This window comes from Ochotona princeps, chromosome 7 (assembly GCF_030435755.1).
Source record: "Ochotona princeps isolate mOchPri1 chromosome 7, mOchPri1.hap1, whole genome shotgun sequence".
In the NCBI taxonomy this organism is placed as follows: domain Eukaryota; kingdom Metazoa; phylum Chordata; class Mammalia; order Lagomorpha; family Ochotonidae; genus Ochotona; species Ochotona princeps.
The window spans coordinates 16,126,811-16,151,015 of NC_080838.1; the positions used below are offsets into that span (position 1 = coordinate 16,126,811).

The 24,205-nt window shown below is 43.6% G+C and overlaps 2 protein-coding genes and 1 pseudogene across 2 annotated transcripts in view; 2 read left to right on the top strand and 1 right to left on the bottom strand.

Moving 5' to 3' along the window:
• The window catches only part of ZNF330 (zinc finger protein 330), a 96,974-nt gene extending 94,371 nt beyond the window's left edge, over positions 1-2,603 (bottom strand). Inside the window, exon 1 of the mRNA XM_058666826.1 lies at positions 2,466-2,603. The gene's annotated coding sequence lies outside the window, so the exon portion shown is untranslated. The remainder of the gene's footprint in view (positions 1-2,465) is intronic.
• A 398-nt stretch (positions 2,604-3,001) lies between these two features.
• The window catches only part of RNF150 (ring finger protein 150), a 216,444-nt gene continuing 195,240 nt past the window's right edge, over positions 3,002-24,205 (top strand). The window contains exon 1 of the mRNA XM_004588141.2: positions 3,002-3,548. Within this exon, the coding sequence (XP_004588198.1) occupies positions 3,032-3,548 (517 nt within the window). The 5' untranslated portion in view covers positions 3,002-3,031. The remainder of the gene's footprint in view (positions 3,549-24,205) is intronic.
• On the top strand, positions 3,772-23,861 carry LOC118759010 (26S proteasome regulatory subunit 4-like; annotated as a pseudogene).

The window sequence follows — 24,205 nt, forward strand, 5'->3', positions numbered from 1 at the left end:
GAACAAATGCTTGGGATTTTGAAACTGATGTTCTTCAAGAGGTAGTTGGGGCATTTATTGGCACCCATAGATCCCAGCTGATGCAAGGTGAGGATTTAGCCACCAAGCCATCATGCCAGGCACCATCATTTCTTTTAAAACATATGATAAACAGTTACTATCGTTATGTTAGGCCCAAGCTGCCCCTGACTTGCTTAGTGGGGGCCTCTTCCAGTTGGCCCATGTGTCTTTTTGATTAGAGTCCCATATGGCTTTCAGCAGTTTCCTATAACCAGGGCTGCACTTTGTAAGCAGCCCTGGTTCCGACAGGATGGGATTTAGAAATCATGACCTTCTGGCCATTCTGACTACAAATGAGAAATACAATGCAGACAGATGTACATACGTGCATGCATGCGCACACACAGATAGACACAGTTGTAAAAAGATGACTGCACACTCATTTTTTGATCCAAATCCCAGGATTGTTCCTGGTGTTTTCTTTCCCTATCTGTAAAATTCTTTTCCAACAATATAAAACCTGGTTGTCATTTTTTCTTATCTTCCCAGTGGTCCTGGAATTAAGCAATCTCCCAGTCATGATGCTGCCTCTGTAACCCCATCTCTTTTTCAACCTTTAACTCTTCCCAGAGATAGAAATAAGGGAAAGTTGTACGTGCTCAATGACAGAGCTTCCAACTGCTGAGACAGACGAGGAAGGAAGGCTCGGGAAAGGACTGTGGTTTGGTAAAGGTATCTGTTAGAACTTTGCCGGGAAGTTGTAGTCAATGGGTCCCTCCCTCAGACCTCTACTGGCTCAGCAATCAACAGCCAGGCACCCTCCCTTGCATGAGACGCTATAAAAAGCACTTCCCTCATTACCTAGAAGTCTAGTTTCAAAAATGAACAAGCTAGGAACACACACAAATCCAAATCCAGCCCATCAAATACCACACGGAAAAATTCTCCTAAGTAGTTCCTCTTGTGTCTGCTTCTAATTTAGGCATCAGTGGGGGCTCTCTGCTTTGCCCTAATAGCCACCAGCTGCTCCTGACGGTGGCCGTCACTAACAGAAAAGTGGACACAAGTAAAGGTACTGAGGAAATGTGGATTTTTGTTTTTCCCTAAAGGTGAACTAGGCTGTGGATGCTCATAAAAGAGTTAGGTGAGAAGGACAGGGTGCTCAATAATGAACTGTCAAACTGCAGCTTGAGCTGTGGCCCAGCCACAAAGCCACGGCCTGCAATGCTGGCATCACATCTAGTTCATGTCCCACAGCTTCACTGCAGGTCCAGCTCCCTGCTAATGGTGTGGGAAACGCCACAGAGGATGGCCCAAGTGTTTGGGTCCCTGCTGCCACGTGGAAACCCTAGATGAAAGACCCTGGCTTCAGCTCTGGCTGTTGGGGGAGTGAACCACTCACTGGCAGAAAGATCTCTTTCTCCGTTTGTAATTCTGACTTTCAAATAAAAGGATACACGAAGAAACAAATACATCTTTGAGAGAGGAGAACTTACACACACACACACACACACACGCACACACACACATTTTTAGCAACTTTATGGCAGGGATATCAAGTCAAGTGAGACAGAGGTAACCAGGATGCAAACACGATGGTGTGTCAGTTCCAAGGGTGCCGCTCTGGGAATTCTGCACTCTGCTGAGTACCGGTAATCTCCACCCATGTGTGGAGATCTCCGATGCGTGGAGAGCACATTTAGACAACAGTAACCCAAACAAACCTCCCTTGCCTGCGGACGCCTGGGCCCTGTTACCAGTCATGACAACTGGAATAAACATAGTGGAGAAACAGCTCTCACCCAGCTTCTCTTCTTACACAGCTAGACAGCATCCCTTTCCGAAGAGAAACGCCACGCATTTGCCTCCAGATGGCAGAACGGAGGCCCAGTCCCAGGGCTACACTACAAGGAGTAGTTGTGCCAGACCACTGCCTCAGCACCACCTGAGAACCTGTTAGACATGCAAGGCTGGAGGTCTCCACCCCAGATCCTCTAACTCACAAAGACGAAGGAGGGGCCCATCAGGGCGGAATTTAAAACCGGGCATTTGAGAGCCGCTGCCCTCAGTGTTGCAGAAGCATCCGTCTTCCACTTTGGCCCAGTGACGGGTAAAGAGAAAAGTCACCACTCGCCTTCAGCAAACGTGCGAGTTATTGAGATGTAACAGGCTCTCTAGCATACCGGAGGATGTGAGGCGCAGGAAGCCGTTCTCCCAGGTCAAGGGCTCCTGCAAATCCCACCTGGACCAAGCCGCAGACTGGAGCAGAGTTAGAGACCCGGCAGGGGTCGCTGCTGCCCGCGAAGAGACGGAGGGAGCGAGGCGAACGGGCCCCGAAGCTTTGACATCACGCTAAGCTCCTCCTTGCACGCACACATTCTACACACACACACACAAACATACACAGACACACGCACACCCGGGCCGCGCGCTCGTCCCGCGCCCCGCGAGCCGGAGGCCGCTACCTCAGCAAGAGTTTACCTCACGCAGCCAACCCGGCCAGGCCGGCAGCGCCGCGACCGCAGCCCCGGGAAACTCACGCGCAGCGGTTTCTGCCGTCTCGGCTTGCAGCTTGACCCGCGCGCCCCTGCGCTCGGCGGCGGTCGGGACTCCCTCGGCAGCACCTCTGAGCGCCAGCAGCCACCCCGGCCCTCGCCGGTGCTGGAGGGTGTGGGGCCGTCACCCCGCGCGCGCCCGCGCCCTTCTGCCAACCCTATGAGAGAAGGAGAGGCCGGGCGGAAGCGCAGGACCCTCGGCAGCCGGACTGCTCCACAAGCCCCGAGCGCCCACTCCTCCCGCGCTCCCTGCACGGCCCCGGAGCAAAATCCAACCGCCGCGCTCCAGCTAAAAGGTGAAGGGGCCCGCGACAGCCGCTCGCCCGGAATCCAGAGCCCGCGGCGGCTGTGCGTCCCGGCCGCGGCTGCTGGAGCGGAGGAGTGAGCGGCGGCCGCGGCGCAGGGAGGCGATCCGCGCGGAGGCACGGGGCAGGAGGAGGGCGCCGGGGGCGGGGCGGGGGCGCCGCTGGAGAAAGATGGCAAGGTCTCTCATCCAAGCGTGCCGCAGTCTGGCTCTCTCAACATGGCTGCTTTCCTTTTGTTTCGTACATCTGCTCTGCCTGGACTTCACCGTGGCCGAGAAAGAGGAATGGTACACCGCTTTCGTGAACATCACCTACGCAGAGCCGGTGCCGGACTCTGGGGCTGGGGCGGTAGGCAGTGGTGGCGGCGGCGGCGGTGGTGGCGGCAGCGGAGCCGGAGCCGAGCTGCACACGGAGAAGACCGAGTGCGGGCGCTACGGGGAGCACTCGCCCAAGCAGGACGCCCGCGGGGAGGTGGTCATGGCCAGCTCAGCCCACGACCGCCTGGCGTGCGACCCCAACACCAAGTTCGCGGTGCCGACACACGGCAAGAACTGGATAGCCCTCATCCCCAAGGGCAACTGCACCTACAGAGATAAGATCCGGAACGCGTTCCTGCAGAACGCCTCCGCCGTGGTCATCTTCAACGTGGGCTCCAACACCAACGAGACCATCACCATGCCCCACGCAGGTGAGCCACAGGGTCGCGCGGTGGGAGAGGAGCCTGAGCGCGTTGGAGGCGCACGGAAGGGGGTCGTGCGCCTGCCTCCCGGAACCTTTCTGGAAAGTCCAGTCTGTGCAGAGGACGCCTCTGGGTGCTCAGCACCTATGAAGTTTTGATCTGCGTCTCTTGAGGTTTGGATTGCGGTGAGGAGGGGGTTACAAAAAGAAGAGGATTAATTGTACGAGGGAGTATGTCAGCAACCTTGGCACAGCGAATCCAGGACAGGGATTTGCCGAGGTGGACTAACTTTTTTCGGGAGGCTGTGCAAGGGGGACAGGAGCTACAGCACAGGGCTCGGATACTGTTCTTGGTGACCGGCGGCGCACCTGTTTGGAGCCGGTAGATCTGATAAGTCAGCTCTGTGCTCAGTTGTGTGCATCAGGTGTACCCCTGATGCTTTGGCGTTTGTGTTATCAGAGTGTAGGTAGGGTTACCTGCTCACTGAGCATGATCAAGAACTTGGTGCTTCAAGTCAGGTTTCAACTCTTCCTGGGAAATGGAATGCTCCACCTCCCATTCCCCCACCTCGGCCCTGGGTTTAGGCACACACGAATACTGTCATATTAAAAGCACCGGCTCCAACCGGCTGCCACCCAGAGAAGCTAAACCCAAGGCCTGATGGTAAATAATCCCAGCCCTCCAGGAGCTGCGAAGAGTGAAATGGTCATCAAGTGACAACTGCTTTTCTTGTTTTGCATTAATCCTTTGCCTGATTGGTAGGTTAAAAATGAAGAAGACTTGCTTTCTGGCCAGAAGGGGCAATTTCCAAATAGAGTATGTTTTTCTTGGTTGTCACAGGTACCAGGACTGGAACTACATCAGCATCCCCAAGCTCAGCTCAGTAGTACATATGTCTGACTTAGGCAGCATAGCCTTGGTGGGAATGATAACAAAAAGCCATCTCAGTGTGGCCATGACCAGCAGCTCCAGGCGGACTTGTCCTCCCGAGGTCAGGCCCATTGTTGTATCAGTGCACCTGAGGAGCCCTGCTTTCCCCCCCTCAGGGGGGCTCCTGGGCATCCAGCTGGAGGAAAGAGGGGATAAAACTGAGGCACTTTTTTTTTTAATCAAAAAACAGTACTTTCTTTAAAAGACAGATTTTTAATAAACAGGCTACTGAAATGGGACACTCAGCTGTGGCCGCATTGGCAGGGATGTTTCTCTGGGACCAAGTTTCCATTCCAAGAGCTCTTGTCACCTGTTAGTGAGATATGCAGTTGGGTTGCCCTAGTAATGAACACCAGCTGTGTTAGGGAATTTTGTCACCCTTAACACAAACAGGTGAGAAGGGGAGGTGTTTGACACTGAAAAAATACAAGCCAGAAAAATGCAGTGTGCTAATTAATGAGGAGGAGGAGGAGGAGGAGAGGCTCACAACTTACAAAAGTTAGGATGCAGCACTTTAGAAACAGTCAATGTGAGTTTCCCCCAGCTCAGCCATTTCTAAGGGAAAAGATTGGGCTCTGACCTTGAGTCATTTAGCGCCCAGCTGAAGCTCTGATATTCAAGAGTGTTAAGGTTGGGTCAGGTAAAATATCATTCAGTAGATATGTTGTTTAATCTCTAGCGATAGAGCATGAATGAGGGTTTTTTGGTTTTTTTATGCCTGCGAAACGCCAAGGAGTTTGTTAGCTGACTTTAGAGGGTTTTTAAAAAATGCTTCTTTATGCATATGCATGCAGTCCTCAGCTGAGCGTCTTTGATGTGAAGTACGAAGCAGCATTTGTTCCTGCCTAAAAAGCTTTTCCAGAACACAGGCTCTTTGGATCAATGAATAGATTGCCTGTTTTTTTGAAGAAAGCAATAAAGCTGATTTTTCTCTTGAAATGGTGCTTGTTTCAGACACAGTGGGAGTCAAGGCCTTAGTAATAGTTTGAACGGTAAAGACTGAAAAAGGTAAAGTCTCTAGGATTTGTTCTTGGTTTCCAAAAGTGTATAAATGCTGTATCTGCTACCAGCCACAGAGCTTCTTGCTGTATTTGGGATTTTGTTGTATTTAAGAGGACCTGTGTTCACTTTAGTCGCAGGCCTACTGATTTCTGCCAGGTTCTCACATAAGCAGACACGTGTTTGGGTGTTTTGGCCAACCCTTCACTTGAGTCTGAAATTCTCGTGCCTAACAGCGCCGGCACTGGCCTGCCTGACCGTGTCTTCAGCTCAGCTCCAGCACTTGAAGGCTGTTCTTTCTCCAGTGAAGTCTGAGTCATGCTTCCAACTTCGCCTTAGGAAAGTGCACACATTACCTGCTAATGAGATATTCTTATTTTGTGATTTGGGAATGCCACATCTCAGAGGACCCATCTATTTGTATACTTTTTAGTCTCCAAAAGGCTTTTTGTTTCTTATTTATTTTAGTTTAAGAGCTGATGTCATATCTCTCAACCTGTACATTGTTGTATTCTTGTTTGGAACTGATACCTTTCAGGTAAAAAGATGATCTTCAGAGTTCTACCACCTTGTATCTGTACATTGCACATGTTGTAATCCAGCCAACCTAATATCTTGATGTTTAATTAAATAGAAAGTCTTTTCTATTCTCTTTGTCATAACTTTTTCTGATTCTTTTTTTCTTGGGCTCTGTAAAAATGATTTGGGGTTTCTGTTACTTCTGCAGTTTTAATTTTGCATTCACAAAAGTGCAGATTCTTCTGGGATAGACTAGTAGTTTTACTTTATTAGTAAAGTTGCCCCCACAATGTAAAAGCTTTGTGAGATAGTTGACATGCTCTACAGTTTACTAATATGGCTGTAGTAGCTTTTGACTACCTTATACAAGCCCCACCATTGTCTAACATTAAAAAGATAACCCATGAGCAGTTATTCATTGTTTCCCAAACCCCAACACTAGCGAAACACTAATGTAATTTCTGACTCCGTAAATTTGCCTCATCCCCACATTTCCTATAACTACCATGTACTTTTTGGACTTCTGTGATTCCTCCATTGCTTAATGTTTTTAAGGGTCATCAAGGTTGTAACATGGGTCAGTACTTTACCCCTTCCTATTGCCAAATAATGTTCTCTTGTGTAGATATACCACATTTTACTTACAAGTTCATCAGTTGATTTAGGTTGTTTCTGCTTTTTGGTGTGGATATTGCTGCTATGAATATTCATGTACAGATATTTGCAAATATTTCTCTTGGATATGTACCTAGGAGTAGACTTCCTGGGTCCTATGGCAAGCTTGTAGTTGAACCTTTTGTAGAACTGAGAAACTTCCAACATAGCTTCGTTGCCTTCACATTCTTACAAGCAACAGTGTGAGGGGTCTGGTTTCTCCATATCCTCACCAACTTGTAATTAGCTATCTTTCTTATTTTATCCATTGGAATGGTACAGTTTTAACTTACATTTCCCTGATGACTACTAGTTACTTTCTAGTTTGCTTCTAATTCTTTCCAGCTGTGTATCTCTTCTGGGCTTCCAACTCATACATCCTTTGTTCTAGGAAAGAAGGACAGGAGGTGGGAGTGGTAAGAGAGGGGAAAACAGAGTATGGTGAAGGAAGGAAAGTTAACAAGGAAAGAAGAGGAGAGGAGAGGAGGGAAAGAGAGAGAGAGGTAGGGAAGAGGGGGGAGGCTAATAGACCAGAAGATGTTTGCCTCCTATAAAGTGATGTAAGTTATTACATCTTTTTTTAAAGATCTACTTATTTTATATTGCAAAGTCAGATATATACAGAGGAGGAGAGACAAGAGAGAAAGATCTTCCATCTGATGATTTACATGGCACCTTACCAAGAGTCTGGGTCATCATACACTTGAGCTCCCTGGGGCCCTGGCAGCCTTGGAGAAAACTTCTTGATTTACCCCCTTATGCTTTGGAGACTTAAACGGATGTCCCAGATTCTGCTTGTGGTCTCACTGCTCTGAGAGCAGCTGTTTGAGCACCCTCTGATGGTTAGTAATCGTCTTAGGATTCCCCCATGGCAGTTGCACTTTCCCTTGGTTAAAATTGAAATCTCACTGTGGTAAGCACATGTGTGATAAACCTGATAACTGTGTGTCTGTAGGCTACTTGTAACTGGATTGTGATGTTGAGGAAGTGAGACTTTTTTTTCTTTCTTCTTTTTTTTTAAGCTTTTCTATCTTTCTGTTTCTCTATTAAGAGGAAATTAAACATCCAGCTCCCTAGGAGAGATCTGTGCGTTTCTGGATTCCTAACAGCAGCTTACGAGTGGGGGCAGGGCAAGACGGCTGTGGTTACTGTGGAGAACAGCTCAAACACTGGAAAAGGAGGAATTCCGGAGGGAATGCAAGGGTGTTTCAACACTTTTAGAGGAAAATGGAGAAAAACAGTAAAATGTCATTTGTATGCAAAAGGTGGGAAATCCATACATGATTCTCTCTTTTTTTAAAGATTTATTTATTTTTACAGCAAAGTCAGATGCAAAGAGGAGGAGAGACACAGAGAAAGATCTTCCATCTGCTGATTCACTCCCCAAGCAGCTGCAACGGCCAGAACTGAGCCGATCCAAAGCCAGAAGCCAGGAGCTTCTTCCAGGTCTCCCACATGGATGCAGGGTCCCAAGGTCTCGGGCCATCCTTGACTACTTTTCCAGGTCAGCAGCAGGGAGCTGGAAGGGAAATGGGACCACTGGGACATGAACTGGCATCTATATGGGATCCCGATGTGTGCAATGCAAGGACTTTTTTTGCAAGACTACCACACCGGGTCCACATGATTATTTTCAATGGTACATATTTTGCATGAACTGTTTGAAGACCCCTTGAATATCCATATATTCTAGACTCCTTCAAGGTGACAGGTGAAAACAAGAAATTTGCAGGGGCTGCTTCCCTTGTAGGCGAATGCTGTAACAGTGGACTCCAGGGCCCAGTGTGGTAGTCTAGTGGCTAAAGTCCTCACCTTACACACGCCAGGATTACATATGGGTGCAGATTCTAATCCCAGCAGCTCCACTTCCCATCCAGCTCCCTGCTTGTGGCCTGGGAAAGCAGTCGAGGACAGCCCAAAGCCTTCGGATCCTGCACCTATGTGGGAAACCTGGAAGAGGTTCCTGGCTCCTGGCTTTGGATCGGCTCAGTTCTGGCCGTCGCAGCTGCTTGGGGAGTGAATCAGCAGATGGAAGCTCTTTCTCTGTGTCTCTCCTCTCTGTATCTCTGGCTTTGCAATAAAAATAAACAGATCTTTAAAAAGTGTGGATTCCAGGTGTACATGCTACCTTGAGGACTAATGCTTTTAGTTGGTAAAGTCTTACCCTTGGCAAGGAATTAGTGGTTCTAATTTAATATTTTTCCCGAGATTTTTTTTTCTAGAATATAGTCAGCTATGCTTTGCATTTTCTTATAAATGATTTCTATATCTTCCATTTGCTTGTAGCCCTCTTTGTGAATGGTGAAATACTGGTCAAAAAGTAATTACTCTTCTAAGACATGTTCTAAGCAATTTGGGTACATTTAATTCTCACAGTCATAGCTTTATTGTGTCCATTTCACAGATGATGAACTGAGACTGACTATGTCATGTAGGATATGTGACAAAACTGAACTTGCAAACCCGAGCGGTCTGCTCATGTGTGTTCTTAGCTGCTGCTGTACATATCCTCTGCACTTGAAAGAATACTGTAAAAACCAGCTGTGGTGGCAGGCATTGGGCATGGTACCACCTTGCACACTCACATCCCACTTGGAGTGCCTGGCTTTGAGTGCCTGCCTCTCAGCGGTGTTCCCCTTTCAGGGTTCCTGCTAATGTGCAGACAGCAGGTGTCAAGTCAGGGAGATGGGGCCCTACCACTTCCATGAGAGACCCCTGTTGAGTTCCTGGCTCCTGGCTTCACTCTGGCTCAGGTCTGGTTGCTGTGGGCATCTGGGGATTGAGTTAGTAGATGGGAGCTGTCTGTCTCCCTGTCTTTGTCTCTCTGCCTTTGAAGTTGATGAAATAGATGAAACATTGTATGTGGAAAAACAAGGTATATGGGGCAGTCATTACTTAATCATGGGTACAGGAAGTGATCCAAGGCTTATTGCCCTACAGAATGTGGTAGCAAGTCTGTAGGCCCACACACTGCTGACTTCTGTCAAAGTTTCCCCACATCAGGACAGTGGGAACTGAGATATGGGGGTCTTCTCTATGTCTACATCTGCTGATGGCCTTTTGGCTTTGGGTAAGGCACTGCCTCTATCCTCAGCCTCAGGTTTTTCCTTCATAAAATGTGAGGTTTGAATGAGTTGATCTCTATCACATGTCTGAACCCTAAAAATCTATTGTTTATATATTCAAAAATGAGACTCTTTCTAATAGAATTCAGACTTCAAACTTCTGGTGATCAGAAAAGCCAATGAGAACGGACTCTGTTCATGCATAGTAGGAGGTGCTGGTGCCGAGCAATGTCCCCAAGTCCTCATCATGTTTTATGGTCTCTCTACTGGCCTGCCCACTCACTTATGTTTTCCCATCTCAACCTCAAAGTCGGTGTGGTCAGGACCTCAGTTTCACAGAGTCAAGCTAGGGTTCATCAGGAGAGGCTATACAAAGCAGACTTTGTTTAGCAAAGAAAACACAATCCTAAGGTTAGAAGTGTTTGGAACTGCAGGAGATTTCCCTGGGACTCTAAGCTATCTTGGCATTCAGATTGAAGCTAAACAGGCACCATATGGATTTGCTGATCCCAGGATCCATGCATGGAGTTGAAGTGGATGGCATCTTAAAGGCTTTCCTAAGCCTGAAAGTCATTTAGATAGTTAAGAAACATACGTATTTAAGCATCTTAGTTCTTGCTTTGTTTCCCTTCTAAAATTCACAAAGAAAATCTGTCATTTATGTTTGCTCTTAATCATCCATACCAATGAAATCTCACCCTCACCAGAGAGAGGGAAAGGAGAGAGAGAGGGAGAGAGAGACAGAGAGGAAAGGGGAGGGAGAATGAACGTCAGAGAGCTTTGGAGGTGGGCATTGTGCACAGGGGGTTAAGTTGCCATTTGGGTCTTCTTCATCCCTGGTTGAATTTTGTCTCCTTCTCCTCTTACTGGCTATCTACCTGGGAAACAACAGGTAAAGACCCACGTGCTGGAGTCCCTGCCACTTTGTGGCACGGTGGGTCAGGGTTGAGCTCCACGCCCCTGGTGCTGGTCAGTCCCAGCCCTGTCTGCTGTAGTAATCTAGAGAGCAAGCAGGAAGGTGGATAGTCTCTCTGTGGCTGTTTGTCTTGCCTTTTCAGACAGTCATTTTAAAGTTAATGGGAAAATGAAATTAAAAAGTTAGTTTATACTGGCACAAAAACCATTTGAAATCTTTTGCAGTTTCTACATATTTTTCATGAACTTTCTGAAAAAATCTTATGTCTATTTCTTTATGATGCAGTAAGCAGTAACTCTCACCTGTCCCTTTTTACTGGCAGTCAGATACCCAATATCCAGGAATCCCAGACTCTCGTATTAAAAGCCATAATTCATGGTAAGTGTTAAATAACACTCTTGGCAGAGTGACTAAGTACAGCGTAGGAATTTCAAGAAATTGAACTATGTGTTTACACATTTTAGGTCATAGATATATGTATCTGGGGAATTTGGAAGAAATTCCATCTCTTCTAATCTGAAGAAATAACTTGATCTTTAACTCTTCATTACTTTGCTTCTTCAAAGTCCTGTTTTGTTTTTCCCAGAAAGTGAAGTGAATTTTATGATCAGGAAGTCTGGAAAGGTCTAGAAAGAAACTGGAGGGTATTGATGGCTCGTTTTTCCTCTTCATGCCTGCAATCCAATTTTTTTTATAAAGCAGTTTTAACTTTGGCAAAGAAGGAGCTTAAATGTGATTGTTGCATTTCTGGGCATGGAACTTGGCAGTTCAAGCGTTTTGTGGTTTTAAAGCTCCTAGATGTCTTCAGTTGATCCTCGGAGAGATGCATCCTCTTGCATGTACTAAAGAGATTTCTACTTAAAGCTCAGTGTTTGAAGTTATAGTGACCTATGCCTTTAAGCATGGAAAGCAGAGATGTTAAATCTGAGTTAAAGTTCAAGTACCATTCAGATAGTTCCAGTGTTTGAATATCTTGTTTGTAATGTAAGATCCAGAGAAACAAGATAAATTTACACTGCATGATTGTTCTGAGTAATACTTAGGCCATTTCTATGAAATGGAAACTATGTGTATAGGCTTAATATATACAGATTTAACAAAGTAATAATCTTGACTGTTATTGGAAACTCTAAAGATTTATACATTTATACATTTATACATAGTGATAAGATAAATGTGCTTTATATAGAAGTCAAACTATTATTGATTAAGGAGCTAAATCTTTTGATATTGAAGAGGACAATTAAAGTTATTTTACTGTTTCAAATGTATAGTTATAAATTGATTTCTATAAATAGCTTTTACTTCACCAATTCCATAGAAAATCATGGCTTTAAAAAATAATTTTTCTTTTCAGTGGAAGCAAGCACGATTTGTAAGAAAACTAAGGCTTGTGTATTGAACTGTTAGGCACTGTCAACATGCAGCGTACATAAGCACTTCAAGTCATTGGTGGGAAAATGCAGTGAAAAGAGTTTGTTTTGGTGCATATGGGGGGCCCTCAGGAAATTTATGAGCACGAGTGTTAAGAAAAGATGTATGTCACACTTGAGATTTAAAAGCTATTCTGTAATCTTGTGCTCGATGCAGGGCTCATTCACATCCGCAGCAGGCAGAGATCCATAATGAGTACACATGTTGGAAGAGATGGCAGGAAATGTGTCTTTTTTCACCAGTTCAGCCTGGCTCACTCCACCATCACTGTCTTTTCATGTACACAGTCTACTTAAGCACTAGTATGAAGGGAAGATCTGACACTTTTCAGACATGTTGGCTGCACACTCACACAAGAGTTTCTTTTTCTCTCATCGTCTCATTCCTGGCCCCCACTTTCAACAAAAGTTGCATACCTGTCCATTCTGTAGCCATGAGCTGCCTAGACTCACATCAGATTGGTAAAGTCAAGTGTCCCACAGGATAATGGATAGGCAAAGATATGAGCTGTGCTTCTTTCTGGAGGAAGCCTGATCAACTCTTCCTCCCAGGGATCCTCAGGGCTGGCTGCTTCTTTAGACCTCTTCCCTCACATAACCCCGAGGATAAGGGACTTCCTAGCATGTCTGTTGAAAACAACAGCATCCTCCTGTCCTCCAACCTACCCTACTCTCCCTGCCTTACGATTTTTACTGTGTGTCTGTTTTCTCTTTCCTCCCACACCCAGGGAAGCTCCGTCACAGCAGAGTTTTCACACATACATCTGTGCATGTTCATTTCTGACTCCTCCATTCCTAAAAACGGTGCCTGGCACTTGCAGGGTACACAGGGGACAGGCTTTTGATCCAACAGTTGAGATTTTGGTTAGGAACCCTCATCGCACCTCAGTGTCTGCATTTGGATAGCCATGTCAGGCTCCTCACTCCAGCTTCCTGCTCAGGCAGGAGGTGGCAATGATTCAAGTTGTTCGGTTCCTGTCACCAATGTGGGAGAACTGGTTTGAATTCCCGGTTGCTGGCATTTGGAGAGTGAACCAGTAGATGGAGAGCTCACTGCTTGGATATTTGAGATACTCTCTGGTATCTCAAATAAATGAATAAAAACTATTTTAGTGCTTAATAAATACTACTAGCTAACCTGGAGACCAGCAAAACATGATAAAATAAATTTTATGGCATTTTTTTCACTTTTGATTCATATAAAGGAAGTCAGGGTAATCCTAATTGGAGCCCCATTTCAAATATTTATTCATCTTGTAGGATGTGACATTGAAGTGGGTGCCTGGAACATGACCTTGATCTGATAGGAAAAAGTCACAGTAGAAATAGGGAGGAGGACATAGAGTGTCAAAAACATTTGTAATCAGTTAAAATTCTACACATGTGTTCATTGCCTGCAACTTACTAATAGATATATGTATTTACTTATTTAAATAAATGTGAATATATACACATGTTTTCAAATGAAATATGTCATATAAAAGTTTTGAATACATAAAATGATCAAAAAGAGGAAAAAAGATAATAAAATCTGTCCACATGCCACCCACTCATTTATTCTTATAGTTTTATTATGCTTACTTATATCAATTTGATAGTATATTACACTTTTTTTTTTACTTTTTAAAGTTAAATGAGTATGTTTTGAGCTTTCCTTGATGTTTCCATTGTATCTTGATGATGTTTATACTCTTGTACATAAACAATGCTGATGTAAAAATCCTGTGTGGCCGAAAAGGGTGCCAGTCCATCATTGTTTGTCAGTCAAGTATCAGAAGGGCATTAGTAAAAGGCTGTTCCTGTGCAGCCATAGAATAGTGTATCTTTGTTGTTCTATATAGGCTTCTGTAGTCATCAACTATTCATGGGAAATTAGCATTATGAAAAACTTATTGTACCAAAAAATTCTTTTAATTCTGGTTTTTCTTTTGGAAAGTTCTTAAATTTTTGATAGAGTGATAGCAATTTCCATCTGCCTAATCAATCTCCAAATGACTACAGAGGTTAGAACTGGACCAGATCAAAGCCAGCAACTCTACCTGGATCTCCCATGTGACAGTCAGGGACCTGAGCTTTTGGACCATCATCTACTGCCTTCACAGACACTTTATTAACAGGAAGCTGGATCAGAAATAAAGTAGCTGAGATTCCAACTAACCCTCTGATATGGGATGCTACGGTCAACATTGGTGTCTTCACCCGTTATGCCATGCCGGTCACCAGCCCCATTGCCACATTTTGAAGTGCCCTCATGTGCTTGCTTTATAATGCGATGCTTCTTCCAGAGAGAGACCACACCTGGGGTCCTGTCTCTGCCTGTCAACATCACTTGGCTGCAGACTGTGCCAGTTTGACAGCTGAAGGCAAGAGGCAAAACTGTAGGGGATCAGAAGAAATGAAGGTGGGATGTGGTCTCATCAGGGTTAGGCTGGGTGCACACCCTGCCTGTTCCTATCTCCTGGATGCCAAATGCAGACTGAACCAGCCATCGGGAACCTTGGGATTCAGTGTGGTTCTGCCTCTCCTCATACTGATGCGACCCATGGCGAGTCACTTTTTTCTATCTCATCTCATCTCTTTTTATTTGATGGTGAGGAGGAGGGTCCTGGAGGGGACCTAGGTTGAATTCAGTCACTCTGTTTCGTCTGCACATTGTATTTATTTAGGGGGTTGGAAAATTACTGGTGCCCAAGTCCTACTTACAGTCCCTAATGTGCTAGGTCTGGCCCAGGGAGGGGACTTTCCAGATAATTTTAAGGACTAAGGTCCATTGACCTGGACCAAAGGCCCCTTCAGGTACTTGTATCATATGATAGTTTGTCATTTAAAGAAATTATGTTTTGCCTTTGAGGGTATGAGCATCTTGCATGAAAATGACTTATTAGGTTTTCACTCTTCCCCCAAGGACTATAATGATTAAATTGTGAATGGATGTCCAGTGAATATTACTTCAATCATGAGTTTGTGATTCACTAGTAGCAACCCAGTTTTGGAGACCAGCAAGCAAACAAATGGCAAAGCCAGCAAGTACACAAAAACACGTGTACTCCGGTAAAGCAGTCAGAATCGGTCAGAAAGTATTAGGCAGTTGAATTAAATTGAGTGAAATTTTGCTGACCTGCTAAATGCTCATTTTCTTTGTTGTAGTCCGTTAAGAGTAAGAGCTTGAGATAGCATGTAATTTTACCAAGTGGGCAGTGTAATTTCCATTCATTGTGGTTATGTGATCATCATTGCCCAGCTTGTGGGGGCAGGAGAAGGTAATATGGTGAAAAAGAGGGCTATGTGCACACATGTGTCCTGCATCTGAACCCTGACAGCGTCCCTTGCCCAGGGAGACAAGAAACAACATAGTACTGGAGATGGAGCTTAGTGAGGACAATGTCCCACCATTCTAAGGACGTGAGCAGCAGTGGAAAAGGTGTCACTAAGAACAGCAAAAGGGAGGAGGGTCGGAACATTCCAAAAACAAGCGTTGAAGTCTTAGGTGTCTCCCCTGTTATCCAACAGGGCTGCAGCTAACTCTTAGGTTTCCTAATCCTGTAAAGGGGAAACTGAGCATTTCAGAGATTTTAAGTCTAGTCACATCTTAGTGCTGTTATTTGCTCTAGTTGTGTTTAAGCTATCATGATCTCCTTCCTGGTCTGCCACTGTTACCCCTGGGTGCTGTCAGCATACAATGTTGCTGCTGCAACCTATTCCCAGTAAGGTGGTCAGGTTGAAATACTGTGGTCAGGTTGATTGAAGGAATGTGTATTCTTGATGAACAGTGGTCTTTCTAATTCTTACTAGCTGAACTCTTTTTTTTTTTTTAGCAGTTCTTAACTTTTTTTAATTTGCAGGAGTGGATTTCATATTTTTCACAGTACAGATTTAGAAGCATGGGGTCCCCCCTTCCCCTCGCCATCCATCCGATCTCCTACCCCATTTTTATCTTTTTCCACCCAGGTTCTTACAACCATGTTGCTTCACTTCACACTAACAAGCTTAATGCTCTGATATAAAAAGGTATCATGACATAACAAGTAGAGGAAAAAGGTGGTATGCTAGGCCTTTGATTGTAAAGGAAATTAAAAATATGTTATCACAAAAAAAGGAAGGAAGGGGAGGGCTGGAGGGAAAAAAGGATGAGAAGTGTCATGTTTTTAGAATAGTATCTATGAACTGCATAAAAATGTTCTTATTAAAAAATTAAAATGTAAACAGAAGTAGGCATTTGACAGAGTGGTTAAGATGCCACTTCGGAGGCCTTATCCCATGTCCAAGTCCCTGGGTTGTAGTCCCAGTGCCATGGCTGGTCTAGCTTCCTGCTGCTGTACACCTGAGTGGCAGTAGACATTGGCTCAGTGCTTGTGTTCTGCCCCAAGTGGAAGACCTAGATTGAATTCTGAGCTTCTGGCTCCAGCCTGACCCAGCCGCAGCTGTTAAGGCCATTTGGTGTGTGAATCAGTGAATGTTGCATCTCTTTGTGTCTGTCTCTCTCTTTTCATTCAAATAAAAATTAAGTTTTTAAAAAATGTAAATCAAGGGTAATCATTTCTCTGCTCAAATATTCCAGGCACTTTATGTGTAACTAGCCAAAAAATCAAAGTTTGTGCCTTTACCCCAGGGCCCCGCCTGGTTTAACCTCTGCCTTCTGTCCTACTGCGCTTCTTTTCTTACCATGCTTCTTAATAGTTTCCAACACCTCTTGCTTTCTTACTGGTCCCCAGGTTATTCTAAACTTGCTCCCACTTTCACACCTTTGGAATCTGTTTATCTTGAATTTCAAAAAATAGAATTATTCTGTATCTGCACAGCCAACTATCATCTCTGTATATTTCTGAACTCTTTAGGAATGACTCTCAAACAAGAATATCTGGTAACCATTTGTTTATCTTTCTCATATGTACCCAACTCATGCCGTTTTAAATCCGGCTAGTAATTGTGCCACCTCTAGTCTGAGAGAGATGTCTTTAGGCAAAGTACAGTTTGATAGGACTGTCAGTCAAGGGACTGTGGTGCTCCAATGATCAGGGAGAGTGGCCAGTCACTACCCTGAGTCTTTACAAATTGTCCCCAGAAATTTGCATGGGCCACCCTTCTTGTTCCTGACTCTGTTCTATGGTCTTCTTCATCAGCATTTTCTCAGGCCATTGTCAAAATCCTCATCTGCTTCTTTCTTATTCTCCCTTCCTTCCTTACTTGCTTCCTTCCTTCCTTACTTGCTTCCCTCCTTCCTTCCCTCCTTCCCAAACATTCATTTATTTTTATTGAAAAGCCAGATTTGCACAGAGAAGGAGAGACAGAGACAAAGATCTTCCCTCTGCTGGTTCACTCCCCAAGTAGCTGTAATACCTGGAGCTGAGCCAACCCAAAGACAGGAACCAAAAGCTTCTTCTGGGTCTCCAACATGGCTGCAGGGTCCCAAGGCTTTAGACCATCTTCTGCTGCTTTCCCGAGCCACTAGCAGGGGGCTGGAAGGGAAGTGGAGCAGCCAGGACATGAGCTGGTGCCCAGATGGTATCTCAGCAAAGGGAAGGCAATGATTTAGTCACTGGACCATTGCACTGGAACCTCCTTTACTTTCCCTACCATTATTGGAAATTGCCAAATTTATTTAATTTTTGTTTTTTAACTGCATTACTATGTATCTCCTCTATAATGTAGAAAGTCCCCAGGGGCTAAAGCAGCAAGTGTCTTCCCAAAACCTGGTCCAGGAAAAGCCTCCAGTAAACATCTTTTGAAAATAGGAAAGAGTGATAGGCTCTGTACCATGTGTAAGTCTCATCTGTACTGCTCTCTGAAGGGGTGAAGTAATGACATTCTTTTAACTTCATTTACCGTCTACTGAAGACAGACTTTAACCAAAAGGATTACAAATTTCATTCCATGCCTTTTGCAGAGTAGAGCTATTCTTGGTGAGACTGTGCTCCAGGATGCAGCTACTCAGAACCTAAGTTTAACCCTTACTGAAGTGCATCCTGTTGGAATCTTTCCAGCTTCTGATACTAGAGGACGTGGGAAAGGGTAGTGTCCGGGGCCCTTTATCTTTTGGCTTCCCTTGAAGGATTACAAGAGGCCTGCAGCAGGAAGCCAGTCATGATTTCCTGAGATCTGTTAGCTGGTGTCTGGGCAAACCTGAGCATACTAGAAAATGCTTTTCCATCCATTTCTGAAGGGCTTTGCTTATGGAGGCTTGCAAAAGAAGTCTCATAGATCATGGGGGAAAAATGTCCTTGAGAGTCTGCAAGGAAATGTGAAGCAACAACAAGGATGGAGGTGGGGTGTGCAGGATGTGCACAGTACTGCCTGGAAGGGCTAACTGGGATTAGAACATTTGGGAGATTTGCTGTTCCAAGAGGTCTGACAGTGTCTAGAAGAAATCTTACAGGTTAAGAGTAAACTGGAGCTATATAGATGCGTGGGTAAATGTTTGTCTTTATGTACACACTAGCTTATTATAGAAGAATTTAGTCAGTGCAGCAGGAAGAAGTTTGCCAGGATTCCTCTAAATGAAGGAGACAGTAAATGACAAATGACCAGCAAATAGGGCAGGTTATGACCCCTTGGGCAGTGAGAGAACTACAAGAGAAAGCTCAAGTTTTCTCTGTTAATCAGAATAAGGAAAATGGCACTAAAGCAGGTGTTTGTTACAGCAGTTGGCATTTACTCTATATTGAGTTTAATATGTTTGCATGCATCCGCTGTTTTGTTCTGAAAAATTGTAAATGATAAGGTGATGTCCATTTTAATGGTTCATTCCTAATGATAATGCTATATACTGTATCTGTCTTTGCTGTGCTTCCTGCCTTTCATAAATGCATTTGTTACATAAGAATAATTGCATGTTTTGGGGGTTAATTATTTTCATTGCTGGTTCTCTTGCTAGGCTATGGGCTTCCTAATGTGGCGTGGTCCTATGATAACCAACCCTGTATACTGGAAACTAGCCCAGGATTGTTTTTTGTTGGTGGTGTTTGGTTTTGTTTCTTTAAATGATTCTCCATCTCTTGCAATATAAGCTAATCCTTCTGATTAATCATGACCCCTAGTGCTGTTCATCTGGTGGGAGGTATCTGACCAGTTCCTTGAAGTAATCAAGTGTTCATGAGGCTCACCTTACAATGCTAAACCTACACAAGAGAGGTCATTTCCGGCTTAGGAGCTAGCTCAGAAGCAACATAGCATAGTGCAGTCCAAGCTTTGTCGATTGATAAGTCTTTCAGATGTTTTCATCCTTTTGCTCTTTGGGACAGACTTGGAAAACCTTTTGCCTAATTAGAGCTTGATTCTTTTCAGTTAGAAAGTCTTACTGTTTTTGGTATGACAAAAGGAGTTGTAATTTGGCTCATTGCTACCCAAAAGTAGTCAACTTTTCTCCACCGAGAAACTATATTAAGTGTATCTTAGCTTACTGTTCATAGAAAGTCTTTTGTGTTTATGACTATACAGTCATATAATAGAAAACACATCATATTATAGATGTGTTCTTCAGTGAAGCTAATTAGAATTCATTTTGAACTGTAGCATAGTTATGAACATGCTCAATGCTTTTATATTTAGTTTTTGTAAAGGTGGCACACAATTACTACAGAACAGTGTGTTCATGCTGGAGTTAGGGGTGCTGGGTATTAAAATGAAACTTACAAATAGGCTAAGATATTGGAACAGTGCATGTTCTCACTGTTGTGTTAAATCCATTGAAATTTCTTGACTCATGCAAATATATTTGGTGCTTCCTATTTGTTCTTCATCACATTTGCCCTCAAACATTTTCAATGAGAAAGCAGACACACAGCTCAGATTGGGTCTTCTGACTGATGAATTGATTTGATAATTGAAATGGTGCTTCATTTTGTAGAGGAACACTTGCCCTGAATAAGTTAGTCATCTTGCCTAGCTTTGGTAAGATAGCCACCTATTACTGAAAGAAATGTCACACAAATTGATTATAGGGGTATAGAAGTCAGTGTCATTAAGCTTTATGCAACCACATGTTTCTGGGTGAGTCTCTGTCCCGAATTCCACTCATCCTTTTCAGGAAATAGGAATTTCTGGTAAGATGGTAACATTAATAACCTTTTGGAGATAAATTGCAGACAGTTTGAGTAACTCAACACCAAGAAGCAGGTCATGTGCAGTTGCTTAAAGGACTGTAGACTGAACAATATCCAACAAACAAGGAACCCGAGATCATCTCAAACTTGTTAGGTTCGATTACTGTGATTGCAGGGCCACAGAGCACAGACACAAGGGGGTATGAATTTACCCTCTCCACCTGCCAGTGCTGCTGTCTAAGCAACCCATGGATGGTGAGAGTCAGACAGCCATACAGCCATTCTCACACTAGCTCCCCAGGAACAAGAGAGTGTGTGGCTCTGGGTTTTGGGGGAATGGCCAGATGACAGGGTGGGAGCCTTTCAGTAGCTACCCTGTGAAGGACAGATGGGCATTCTGTACAGCCATTGAGCCCTGCTTTGCACACACCTTCTCTCTTCTCTTGGAAAGCCACATAGCTAAGGAAAGGTCTCTTGTCTGAATAATCCAAGGTGTCCTTTATAGAAATAACTCCTTCCCGTGGTTCAAGGCTTCTAGATTCAGTTCATCACCTTGCTTATCAGAGAAGCTCAGCAGAACTTTGTTGAATTGGGAAAATATTACAAGATAGAGAGCAGTCCTTCCTTTAGAGCACATAACGTTCTGGGCTCTGCATTCAGTGTCTTCCCATGTTTCCTTCCTCCCACAGATATGCTTGGCTACCGTCACAGATGGATGAAAGAAAAAATAGGACTTTAATCCAGGCAGGGTGTGTGAGCAACAGAGCTTAGTGGTTGCATAGAACGGACAGATTAGCTGCTGACACACAGGCCCCCACACTGTCATTTCAGCTGCATCATGAAACATGCAGGGTTTTCTTTAGAAATGTAAATACTACTAAGTTTATGTGTAAATGCAACTTTATGAAGAAAAAGAAAATTCTGTAATGGTAATGGACTATTTGGAAACATTGCCTCTTGCAAAACAGGAAACTTCATAATTTGCTATTGTTATTGGATTCATGGTATATTTGCAGCAATACAATTTTTAACACACAATAAGTACTTGTTGCAGTACATGTTACCATGAATGTAATAAATCCACAAATCAGCCTTGCTCCTTAAGGAGATGGTAACGTCTGTGATATGTTATTGTTATGTGCTTTGGGTTAAAGAAGAGTTCAAGTTTTTAGAATTATTTATTCTTAGCCATCAAAATTGATTTTCTTAGAGAACTGGGTGAGGCTCTGTCACCTGATGCTACTAAAAGTAGAAGGATCTGAGAAGACATATACCATGAAATGTTTTTTGTTTTATGAATAATGATTTCATTTATGTTTATACTGTGATTTTCCTTAATTTGTAGGTTAAAATTTGCAATCTAATACCAAACTCAATTTACTTAAAAGCGTTTCAAAGTCAAAACGAAAGAGAGATACTATTGCTGTCATTATGGGATTAAAACTGAATGTAGATTTGTATGTATGTAAAGTATATTGTTTGCTTAGGCCTTTAATTGGGCTTGAATAATGCCTTATTCATATAATACTTGTGAAGTTTTACTTGCCCAGTAGGTTGCCACAGCTTTGATTTTAAATAAGATTTTATTTAATTGTATTTGTGATTTTTCTTACCCAGTAATAATTTGTCTGTTTTTAATGTTCTCCTGTGTTGCTTATCTTACCATAAGTCCTAATCCTTGGATTTGTAATATTCCAATTAAAGACACCAGTATTCCACAAAATATTATTCTTTGGAACACATGAATACTGTTTTGACTTGTGGACATATCTTCCTGGTTGCAGTAGCCCCAAAATGTTCTCACAGTATGAGTTTATATTTTGTCTGTAGGCCAGTGAATTTATACTTCCTTTTCTGACTAAAACTATAAAACTACCTATGTATTAATAATAATATTTCTATTTTTTAAAAGGTTTTATTTGTTACCTCTACAGAGAGATGGCGAGAGAAAGAAAGATATCTTGCATCCTCTGACTCATTCCCTAAATAGGTGCCCTGGCTATTGCTGCACCTGGGTAAAACTAAATGTGTTGGTACCAATCCAGGGCTCCTACGTGGATAGTAGAGACCTAAGAGTCTGGGATATATTCTCCTGCCTGAAAAGATGTATTAGCAGGAAGTTAGACAGGAAGCAGATCTGTTGGAAAACAAAAACTAAAGTTCCTTTATGAGAAATCAGTATCTTAGACAGCCATTTAATTTGTACCACCACACCAGCACATATTTTTAAATTAAACACAAACTAAACTTTCACCAAAAGATACGATCGTATAGCTTATCAGGTTCAACCACTTAATAATTTTATTGATTGAGATTGTAGATACCTATAACATACCTTTTTTCCTAAGCAAAGCTGTAAGAAATTTTCAAATGCTTTCCCCGTAATGAAGTTATAGCTGTTTGCAGATAGAGCTGCTTTTGCCTGATTGAACATTACACACAAAGAACCCCATAAACATGTATAATTTTTATATGTCAGTAAGAAATGGAAGGCAGGAACTGGTTGTGTGATATAGAGTTAAACTACCATCTGCAGCACTGGTTTGAGTCCCAGCTGATCTACTTCCTAACTTTGTGAGCCAACGTAGTGGCAGACCAAACTTTAGCCACTTTCTTGAGGGTAGTTGGCTCTGAACTTAATCAGAAGTACTCAAGTGTTGGGCTCAAGTTCACATGGGAACTGTTTGGCATCATCAGAGGACATGCACCATTCATCATGTTTATTGATGAAACTGATGCTATTGGGACAAAAAAAAATATGACTCAAATTTTGGTGTTGGGAGAGAAATTCAGTGAACAATGCAAGAATTGTTGAACCAATTGGATAGGTTTGATTCAAGAGGAAAATGAGTTATTATGGTCACAAACCCAGTAAAAAAATTTTGACCCAGAGTTTATCAGACCAGGCCATGTTGATAGGAAGATTGGGTTCCCCAAGTCTGATGAAAAGACGAAGAATAATGTCTTTTAGATCCACAAAAACAGCATGGCATTGCCCCATGGTGTAACTGAATGAGTAGAGCATGGCTAAAGAGGACCTGTCTGGGTCTGACAAGAAGAACTGTACAGTAGTTGGCTTGATGTCCCCAAAAGATGGCAGACTGACAGTTATGAATGAAGACTTTAGAAAATCTAAAAAGAATAATCTTTACAATAATGTCAGGAGGGTGTCCCTGGGCCCAACACAATAGCCTAGTGACTAAATCCTCGCCTTGGGCATGCACTGTCATCCCATATAGGAACCAGTTCTAATCCCAGCTGCTCTACTTTCCATCCTGCTCCCTTCTTGTAGCCTGGGAGAGTGGTAAAGGATTGTCCAAGAACTTGGGACTCCGCATCAATGTGGAAAATGTGGAATAGACTCCTGGCTTCAGATCGGCTCAACTTAGGCCATCGTGGCCACTTGGGGAGTGAGCCAGAGGCCAGAGGATCTTTGTGTCTCTCCTTCTCTCTGTAAATCTGCTCTTCCAATTAAAATAAATAAATCTTTTTTAAAAAGAAGGCATTCCTAAGGTGCTATTTCTCTAGGAGACTACAGCTGCCTCCAATGTAATGCCTGGCATTTTTCCTGCCCCTAAGAGAGGTGCTGATGAAGAACCCAAGCACCAGTTGTTTTTTATTAGCCAACATTCTGTGTATTGTTTTGAGTAAGTGGCATCTTTTGCTGTTCATCTTTTGTCTTTGCCAGTGAAAGCATGAAACCTCCAGTTGATTGCCCCATTCAAAGCCACTTCCCCTGGATCAGTAGCTGCCTGCAAAGCAATTGGACATTCGCAACCTGACCATCTTGTCTTACTTTGCATGCTGTAGGTTTTGTGAGGGTTGGTTCATCTCTGGTCTGTCCTTGCTTCCCAGGCCCCACCCTTTGTGACAGATCCTGCTCTGCAGTTTCTGTCACTAGCGCTCTTGGATTGCTCAGATCCCTGATGAGGTTTTTAGGTGCTTACAGCTGCCTTCTCCTCAGGCTGAAGGCACTGACTGTGATCAAGAGCACCTTAGAAATCAAAATCCTCAGGAGGAAGTTGCACATAGGACGTTCTTCCTGCTGTAACTTTTCCCTTTACTGCAGTGGTCCTTGGGCTTGGCAGTTTGGATGGCCCTGAATTCCAAT